General features: G+C 42.1%; 1 protein-coding gene across 1 annotated transcript in view; it reads left to right on the top strand.

Moving 5' to 3' along the window:
- LOC107108588 (chromosome unknown open reading frame, human C8orf34) overlaps window positions 1–10,625 on the top strand; it is a 159,260-nt gene that overhangs the window by 67,715 nt on the left and 80,920 nt on the right. The window contains exon 8 of the mRNA XM_015409051.1: window positions 4,090–4,225. Within this exon, the coding sequence (XP_015264537.1) occupies window positions 4,090–4,225 (136 nt within the window). The remainder of the gene's footprint in view (window positions 1–4,089; window positions 4,226–10,625) is intronic.

Raw genomic sequence — 10,625 nt, 5'->3', positions numbered from 1 at the left:
GTTCTCTCACAACAACTAACATACTAATATTGAAGCCAAGACAAATAAGAACTCTACAAGTATATTGTTGTACTAACACTTTTATTAATAACACTTAGATTAACACGGATATGATCTCCTCCTCTTGGGTTTTTAGTGTAGTGTGGTTATCTATCCTTTATCCTTAGATGTAATCCCCTTCCCTTATATTTTCTTTGTAGTTTTGTAGTCTTATAAAAATAATAAAAAATATCCCTCCAGGGATTAAAAAAACAAACAAAAAACCTGCAAGAATTTATGGGTGGCACTTCACTTTCTCTGTGTCCCCCTCCCCATACTATTTCCTTTTTCCCACCTCTTGTCAATCCCCATTGTTCGAGGTCCCACGCCTCCTGAAACCTCACCCTCTCCAGGCTCCATCCCTCACATCTCCAGGAATTTCCCACCTGGAGTTGGCAACCCTATCTCCTTCCCAGCCAATCATCAACCAACCTTTATTTCCCACTCACTCTTCAGCTTTTCACCCCCCCACACACCTGCAGCTTTTCTCCCGCTCTGAAGCCCTGACTGCTACGTCACATTGGCTGTCACACGGGGGCCACCTCAGCAGCATATAAGGATACAGAGCCCACCATTTTCTCCAGGGGAACTGATCTCTGCCGTCTGGAAAGCAGTTGTAATTCTGAGTGATCTCCAGCCCTCACCTGGAGATTGGACACATTTTACCTCAGAACAGCAAAACTGTTTAGAATTTTAGAGGCAAAAGCCAATCAAGTTGCATATGCAAATGACCTCTGTGTTCCGAGGCAGAGGCCAATGAAGCTGCATATGCAAATAACCTCTGTGTTCTGACTGGCTATGGGGGGGAGAGGATTAGCAAAATGTTTAGAATGTTGGAGGCAGGACTCAGGCAAAGCAGCCAGTGGATAGGGAGACCCTCTGAATGACAGATCAGAGAGCGAACTGATTTTGGAGCGCGTGGAATGTTCTACAGAAGTGCCACCACCATTCGGCTTTTATTTATAAGGGAGATTTACTTCATTTATACCTCACCTTTCTTGACAGTGGGGACCCAAAGCAGCTTACATCATTCTCCTCTCCTTCATTTTATCCTGACAACAACCCCATGAGGTAGGTGAGGCTGAGAATGTGTAACTGGCTGAAGGTCACCCAGTGAGTTTCGACAGAAGAGTGCTGATTCAAACCTGGGATTACCAGATCCTGGTCTGAAACTGTTAAGCACTATATGCCACACTGGCTTTCATGGGTTGGCCACCATTTAACAGTAGCAAGCAGCCAGTCCTTGGTAAGTCATGGAAGTCATGAGCTATCAAGTCTCCCGGTGGTTGCTGCTAGCCCTGTCCCCCATGAGTCCTCCCTCAATGAACCATAATGTCTGACTAGTAGAAGAAATATTTGTAAAAGAACATCTCTGTCTAATCCTCCATTCAGTAATATGAAATTACAATCATTCCCTATTATTCAGTATAATTTACTGTTAAGCTTACACATGGTTGTTGTTAGATTATTTCATTATTTGCCCTAGCTTACTATTTTTAGAATGGAAATTGTACAGTTTTCCAGCGGATTACTTGGCAAACTAGCAAAGCTTGACTCCATTAAGAAACCAGTTGCATAAACCATGAGGACATGAAGAAATATGTGTGTGACATTCAAGGCTAGGGCAAAATTTGATTTACTCTATGTAAACACATCAAAGCCATGTGGCCATCTGTCTGGGGGGGGGTGGGGAAAGCAGCTAGGTCAAATATATACTACAATTAATGAATTCAGTATTTCAGTGTTTGTTCATAAGCACTTGTTCTTTAAAACAGAGTTACAGAGTTTAATCCTCCCTTCCCTGCCCACGCACTTCTTTTACAATGAAGAGTTATTGAAGAAATAAGTGAAGAGTCATCATGCTGAATGTCAGTAGTTTTGCTGTATTTTATGGGGGTGGTGGTTTACAAAACAGGTATATTTGCAAAATATATTACGGGACTGTTTTTGTAACATTGCAAAGTAATATCTATAGGTTCTCCTGAATGTTTACATTTTCCTGCTATAATGTTTTGGTAGCATGGGCAGGAAAGACTGTTGTAAAGCCAAAAGGACAAGAAGATAGCAGCATTAAATATGGAGAATCTATAAATAACCTTGAAGAAAGCTCTGTAAATAGTCCTTCCCCCTAAGGACCACAATAGGAAAACATATCAGCAAAACTGTCAGTTTTTAGGGTAGACTGTCCTTTGGGTAATCTAAAATCAATCCTTTCTCCCTGTCCATATGTATGTTATGGATACCATCCTGGTAATTGAGAAAACAGCCAACTTACATTGTCATTTCCTTAAACTAAAGAAGCTGTGTGTGCTGAATCATACACAAGGTTGCACAAGTGCAACCAGCCAGACTATTAATGGCCAAGAATAAGTGTGAATGTACAGAAACACCAGCTCAGCTGACTTTGGATAAATGAAAGAACAATCCTGTTTGGGGAGGTGCTGTAGCTCAGAGGAAGAGTCTCTGCTTTGTATGCAGAAAGTCCCATGTTCAGTCCTCGGCATCTCCAGTTAAAGGATCTGGCAGTAGGTAATGTGACAGACCTCTACCTGGAACCCTGGAGAGCTGCTGCCAATCTGAGTAGAAGAAGAAGACATGGGATTTGTCCCCCGCCCTTCACTCGGAGACTCAAAATGGCTTACAAACTCCTTTCCCTTCCCCTCCCCACAACAGACTCCTTGTGAGGTAGGCGGGCCTGAGAGAGCTCTTTCAAGAACTGCCCTTTCAAGGACAGCTCTTGTCAGAACTATGGCTTGCCCGAGGTCATCCAGCAGCTGCAAGTGGAGGAGTGGGGATTCAAACCCAGTTCTCCCAGATTAGAGTCTGCACACTTAACCACCACACCAGACTTCAATGGACTGAGGATCTGATTCAGTATAAGACAGCTTCAGGTTTCTTTGGTATTTTAAGGGTCCATATGTGTCCTGAGGCTACATAAATCAGAACCTTTATGTTTTTGAGTAATCAGGAGACAACCAAACAAGTAATTTCCCAAGTACACAGTAATATGCAGTTTTGCACCTGTTTCTGGCCATCCCTTCCTGAACATTCAGCTTAACATTCAGTGATACATCTAGTAAGCCAGTTTGGTGTAGTGGTTAAGTGCGCGGACTCTAATCTGGGAGAACTGGGTTTGATTCCCCACTCCTTCACATGCACCTGGCTGGATGACCTTGGGCAAGCCATAATTCTGGCACAGCTGTTCTTGAAAAAAGAGCAGTTCTCTCAGCCCCACCTACCTCACATGGTGTCTGTTGTGGGGAGGGGAAGGGAAGGGAGTTTGTAAGCCACTCTGAGGCTCTGAGTGAAGGGCGGGGTACAAATCCAATCTCTTCTTCTTCTACTCAGACTGGCAGCAGCTCTCCAGGGTTCTAGGTAGAGGTCTGTCACATTACCTACTGCCAGATCCTTTAACTGGAGATGCCGGGGACTGAACATGGGACTTTCTGCATACAAAGCAGAGACTCTTCCGGATAAGCAGAGACTCTTCTGGACTTTCTGCATACAAAGCAGAGGGCTCCCGGACGGCGTCCCTAGTGCGCGTGCTGCATGCACGTCAGCTGGATGTGACGTGCTGACTCTATGTTTTCCCCTCAAATGGCTGTGGCCCTGCCCCCAGTGTGCCCCGTGTCAGCATGTCACATCTGGCTGACGTGCATGCCGGGGTGGGGTTTCCCCCGGGGCCCGATTCTGCGGCAGCGGAAATCGAGCCTCCAAAGCGGGGGGAAATCCGCCCCCTGGGGGGAATTGGCAGCCCTAGATGGCAGAGAAACCCAAATATTGGGGTACTCAAATATTGGGGTACTTATTCTCCATTGTAAGGAACAGGAACACAACTTGTGTAAAATAATTGAACTGTGACCAAACATTACATATTAATGTATGTGTGATTATGTTTTATGTAAAATGTTATTTATTCCTGCAACTAATTCTTTTGTTCTTTTCAAATTCTGTAGTGATTTTACTGCTTGTATTTTCTCTAAAACTTGAACCATGCTGTTACTGCTGCTAATACTTGCTTGGTGGTATGTTTGCTTTTTTTTCTTGCAGAGGACCTTGATGATTTAAGAATGGAAGGGGTAACAAGCGTAATTTCTTTGGGGAGCAAATGTAACCAGACTCGAAGTACACATACTGCGGAACCACAAGCCAAGGTCACACTCAACATCTGTGCAAGGTGTGCCAGGTAAATAGTAGGCAATGAGACTCACAAATAATTTCTTGTTTTGAGAGTTTCAAATCAATACTGTGCTTCCCTAAGGAAAAACTGGTGTTGCAAAATTATTTGTAGTATGCCCAGTTAGATATATAAGGACGGAATGAAGAGTCAATTGCGTGCTGTTTTTCATTCCTATAGGATTTCGGAATTAGTGTACCCTCCATCTGAGTATTTTGAATTAAAAAAGGTTCTATATCAACTTTATAAAAACAAACAGAAGGCCTTCCTGTTAAAATGCTGGGAACCCCTCCTACAAGCTACTATTAACATCGATACTAGGAAATTTTGGCTTTTAATTTCCAATTCTATGGGAGAAAATTGTTCGTCTAGCTCCATAATAACTCCTGACTCTTGGGTTGAGTATTATGCAAAGATTTTCTATGAGACTGGAGGAAACACGATAGACAAGCTGGGTAACAGTTTAGATGAGTGCTCGGAGTGGCCCCCGGTACAGCCTGAAGAAGTCGAAACTTTAATTGCATCAATGAAAGTGGGGACAGTCCCTGGGCCTGTTGTTATACCACCTGAGGCCATTAAAGTTTTCTCTCAGTGGTGGTCTCCCCTTCTGGCAGATTTATTCACTGCTATAGATAAGTCCGGTCAAATACCGGATGATTGGAAAAATGCTATAATAGTACCGATCTTCAAAAAGGGAGATTGCCAGCTCCCAAGTAACTATAGACCGATAAGTCTTTTGTCCATCATTGGGAAGCTCTATGCCAAACATTTGGCTACTAAGCTTAAGTCTTGGATATTAGAGCAGCAAGTCCTTGGGATAAAGCAGATTGGGTTTTGTCAGGGCAAGTCAACTTTAGATCACTGCATAGTCCTTAACCACTTAGTTAATAAATACAAATCAGGAAAGGGTAGGAAATTATATGTGGCTTTCCTGGACCTCAAGGGTGCCTTTGACTCAGTGCCCAGGGATATTAAGAGACATGGGGATAGACAAGCGACTGCTGTTCTTGATTAAAAATATGTATTCTGGAAATACCTGTCAGATTAGATATTCAAAGGAGGGGGACCTAACAAGATCCCCATTAACATGGGAGTTAAGTAGGACTGCATTCTTGCACCAACCCTATTTAACCTCTTCTTAAATGATTTGGACCCCTTCATGAGGAGTATTGATGGCCATTGTCCTAAACTAGGTGAGAGGCATGTCCCGTTACTTTTGTATGCGGACGATGCTGTCCTGCTCTATCTCTCAGAAATGGGGATGAAAAGGATGCTTGCACAAGCTCTTGCCTATTGCAGTAAGAACAAGTTGTTCCTTAACTTTGATAAATCCAAAATGATTATCTTCGAGAAAAGTTGGAAGCCCACTAATTGGATTATACAGTGGGAAAAATTGAACAAGTTAAATATCTGGGCATCTATTTCCATTAGACTAACAGTTGGGCTACAGTTTTGTGGTACACATGCTAACAGAATCACATCTATCGACTTGGTTGATTGATATAGAGAAAAAATTTCTATAATTGGCTTTAGTTTTGATGATTTGGTACTTCTGTCTGAGCAGAAGGCCTTTTCCTTACTCAAACAAAGACTCCTTGATATAGAGGTGCAAGATCTGAGAAGACTTGTGCACAGACATTACTCTCCCTTGAGTATGGGACTCTCTTTCAGTCACATTTCTTCAGGATATCTGGCAAGACTAATTCAGCCCCATCTTCGTAGGGCTTTCATGCTAGCTCGGTTCGATGTCCTGCCCTCAGCTGTTTTATCGGTAAGGTTCAAGAAAATTCCTTATAAAGATAGATTGTGCCCATGTGGGATGGGGGAAATTGAATCTATTGGACACGTGCTTCTGTACTGTAAATTCCACTATGACATCAGTGTTGCTTATATTGAACCTGTGATGGACCCCCATTTGGGCCAATCTGATGAGTATAAATTATTTCTTTGTTGTCTTCTCATAATATAGGAATTCTTGAACCTGTAGCAAATTTCTTTTATGAGGTATCTAGGAGGAGAGGCTCATATTAAGGCAATTCGCAATGTGCTACCCCCCCCCCCCCGGCCATCCTGAGGCTCTATGCTGCATGTTGTATTTTATCTCTTATGCCAATAAAGGTATTGTATATGTATTTGTATTTGATATCTAAGGAAAAGGAGAAGATAGTGTCCCATCTCATGTTTGAATAGAAGGTTTGTCATTTCCCAGAAATCTGACTTGTTTGTATCTATGACTTGTGATTTCACCTTCTGGAACTTAAGAATCCCAGATCCAGGACATAAAGCCATTGCTCTGGTTTAGCATTAAGAAACAGAGGTATCCTAGGTAGATAAGAGTCTCTGCTGTTTTGTGTGGAGATGAGGATATTTAATCTGGTTATACTTTCACAAGGTTGTAAGATGAGAGGTTCAAAAGGAGAAGCTTTTGGCTGAACTGAACTGAAGGTAGCCTTTGGAGAGCTGGAGTGGTTTCCCCCTTTAGCATGGAAAGTTCTTACACACTTTCTCTAGACTACCACTTGACCTGTTTGGGGCTGGATTGGGTTTTTTTGAAGTTAGCTTTGCTCATTAGACTATGCAGCCTAACAATGTACCAGATTGTTTTGAGTACTGATGAACTTAAATTTCACAGTTTAGAACTGTTTTCATTTTCCCCCCTGTCTTTGAATTAGATTAGATTGAATTAGATTATCTGAATTTCTCTGACTTCTCAAGAGATGATCCAGGCTTTTTATGGCCTCAGAACCTGCCTATATGCACCTATATAAAATGGAGATTTGGTTGCATGGGTGTCCTTGGGGATTTCGTTCAGTTACCTTGTAATGCTTCACAATTCTATCCTATTGGAAGAAATCTAATCAATATGAATTTTCTGGCTTTTGGCAACTGAAAGGTATTTTTCCATCTGCAGTATGAGAGGGAATAAGGCAGCCAAATCAACTCAGTCCTTTGATTTTATTTAAACAAAAAAGCCTTTCTTGAGAAGCGGCTTAAGTGACCAAATTTAAGAGCCAACTCAGACTTTTTGTAAGTGGTACAGAATGCAGATTAGCAAGAATGTTATTTATTTTGTACAACTCTGCCAGTTCCTTCCTTTTATTCCTGCTGACTGTTCTTTTGTGCTCCTTTCAGAGGAGGTTAACTGCTGGTAAACAAAAGCAGCCTGTGGTGAGATGAAGCCCAAATTTGGGCATGTAGCCACCATCCTTTTATAATTCATCTGCTTTAATTTGAGGTTGCCACTTTTTTTTTTTGACAGGCTGCCCATTTGGATATGCTGATGGAATAAAACTTCCATGTGCTCTAGCAAGACCCATAGGCTGTGCTTGAACAGTCATAATGTTGTGTAATTGTTAGAGGAAACGTCCCCAGTTTTTAAGATTTAAAACTCAAAAATGTATTAATCAAGCAGTAACTTTACATCTCTGACACATGATGTCAGAAAAGATATTCAGGACCGCTTTTGAAGAAATCAATGAAGAACGCTGCTGCTGTTTGTTTGTTTTTAATTAAAACAAACAGCTAAACATCAACTTAAGCTGCTACTACATGAGGTGACTCTCGAGTTCTTCACTGCTCCCCTCCCCCTTTCCCTTTAGTTCCCTTGCAGTTGCTCTCAACATTCCACCCATCCGTGACCAATGTCAAGATCCACCTGATGAGTTTTGAAGGGTCTTCCCTCCCTCCCTCCGGTTAATTTACAAAGTCATATTTTGTTCCAGGTGCCCCAAGTATGTAAAAAGAGCTATCCTCTCTGTGGATGGCCTGCTTTTGCTCCTTTTGTTATTATCCCCACACATATCCCCAAGAGCACTTTGGTCGGGGACACAACATTGCCTGGTTATTCCAGGCCCCAGGGAGGTAAGGCTTACTACGACCAGGGCCAGATCCTTTTCAGTGGCGGCTCCTACCTGGTGGAATGAGCTCCCGGAGAACTTGGCCTGGAGCCTTGCCCTGCATCTTCTGCCACAGTGACTGGTCCAGCTTCTCCCTGTAGTGAGTGCTGCAAGCTCTACTCATAAGTACACTTTTTAAATTTGGTGTTTCTTTTTAAAAAATCAGATTTTTATGCACCCCTTGGGAGTCTTCCAAGTGTGCAGAAAAATCTCTTTAGCCTCTGTGTGACCACAATCTGCAGATTTAGCTATCCGCAGATGGTGGCCATGGGTGGCCAATAGGGTATAGGCAACTGTCTCCATCCTGTGCCAGTCATTCATTCCTAGTTCATTCATTCCTAGTCATCCTAGCCATATGGATTCTGTCACATTAGGTGACATATTTCTGGAAATCATAACAGATCTCACAGAGAGTTTGCTCTACCTTCTACCTTGTGTTCACTCATTTTTCATAGATAAGGTTGCACCTGGACATCCTTAAGGCAACTATTAATTCACTGTATTACTTAAGCAGAGATTAATGATACCTGTTGTGGAAAAACTGCCAAAATAATCCATGTGTTCTAGAGTGAAATGTGTACCACAGCATAAGAGTAAGTAACCTACCTAAGGATATTTTCATATGGTTGTGGTGCTGGCTATATTCTCAGGTTTTTTGGTCTGGTCTTGTTAAATGTTGTCAGTAGGCATATGGTAGAATTCAAAAGGTAGAGTTTGAATTATATTTCTAAATAGAGGTATCTGAGATGGCTTTATAAAAACTCAAATGTTCAGAATGGTATTAGTTTTTTCATTCTCTAAAAAATTGACATGTTTTATTTTGTAAGTTCTATGAGGTTCTTTGCTGAGCAGATACAATATGATGGTAACATCCAGCAGCCATTCAGCTTGAATTAGCAACTGGGGAATGGGACAGCAAGTATTTCATTTTATTGGCTATATTTTCATCCTGCTTTTCTTCCTTCATGGGCAGCCTCCCATTCAGATACTGACCAGATCAAAACCTGCTTTGTTTCAGTAAGGCTTCAGTATATTTTCAGACTATACCCTGGGACTGAGGATAGATCATGATTTAGATCACTAATTACCACTGAATTTAAAATTTCCATTATAATTTAGTTACTTTCTAAATAAAGGTGCCATAAGAACATACAGATTTAAAAATGAGAAGAAGAAGAGATTGGATTTATACCCCGCCCTTCACTTGGAGTCTCAGAGCGGCTTACAGTCTCCTTTCCCTTCCCCTCCCCTCCCCACAACAGACACCCAGTGAGGTGGGTGGGGCTGAGAGAACTCTGACACAAACTGCTCTTTTTCAAGGACAGCTGTGCCAGAGCTTGTGACTAACCCAAGGTCACATCAGCAGGTGCAAGTGGAGGAGTGGGGAATCAAACCCGGTTCTCTCAGATTAGAGTCTGCGCACTTAACCACTACACCAAACTGGCTCTTCATGTGACTCTGGGAATACACACTGGCCAAACTTACACTTTACTATTGCCAGTTTATTGTGTCTGGGGTGCCCAACCTGTCTCTGAATCAGCTCCTGCTGGGAAATTATTTCCCAAAAAGTGTGGGACCCCAGTTTGGATTGGGACAATGGTACATGGGTACAAGGGGCTCCAGCTTTCCTTTCCCACACCATTTTTCCAACCCCAAATGGCCCATCAGTATATCTGCAGCTCCTCCCCGGATAGTTTTTGGTTAGAAAAATGGAGCTGGGGAGGGAGAGGAAAGATGCTTCTCCCTGTATGCCATGGTCTCAATACAGATCGGGCCTCCACAAGCTTGTGGCATGCATTACCAGCAGTGAAATTTAATCTGACAAGTGGTTTGGAGGCTGGGGCAAAGAAACTGTAGAGAAACTGACCTTGTGGAAAACACATTGCTGCTGCATTGTATTGGCAGCTGCAGCAACAGCAGGGAGGCTACACAAGTTTGTCTCCATGTGGAGAAGACCCACGTAATTACTAGGTGTGAAACAGGAGTAAAAAGTCACTGATACAGCTGACACTTGTGGTAACATGCCAGTCCCTAGCCCCACATATAAGACATGATACAAGTATGTGAAATGTTGTGTTAGTTGTTGACTGATGAAGGTGTTTTCCCCACAGTTCTTACTTTACAAAGAAAAGTAGCCTTTCAGAGAGCCACAAGAGGCTCATAAATTCAGTCTGAAGAGATTATATGACTGCATCAAATTGAGTGTTCATTTTAAACCAAGTAATTTTTAAAAAGAGAAACTTGCTGTAATGTACCGTCACTTGTACCTTGGCCTTTCAAGTTGCACATAAAGAATTTATGAGCTAATTGCACTGTGGAGAGAAGGAAAGGTTAAAGGAGAAGCCTGTGAAAAAGAACCAGAAAGAATGAGATCTGAAAGATAACAGGAATCCCAGAAATCTTATAATAGTCTGAAATGTATGAACATTAGTGTCCTTAGCATTCCATCTATTTGGTAAGGCAAGAAGCTTGTTTTAAGCCTTCTGCCCTTAAAAATGGTTTTAAATGGTGAT

The sequence above is a fragment of the Gekko japonicus genome, unplaced genomic scaffold (genome assembly GCF_001447785.1).
Source record: "Gekko japonicus isolate JY-2015 unplaced genomic scaffold, Gekko_japonicus_V1.1 scaffold88, whole genome shotgun sequence".
NCBI classification, from domain to species: Eukaryota; Metazoa; Chordata; class Lepidosauria; order Squamata; family Gekkonidae; genus Gekko; species Gekko japonicus.
This window is presented reverse-complemented; position numbering and strand designations above follow the sequence as displayed.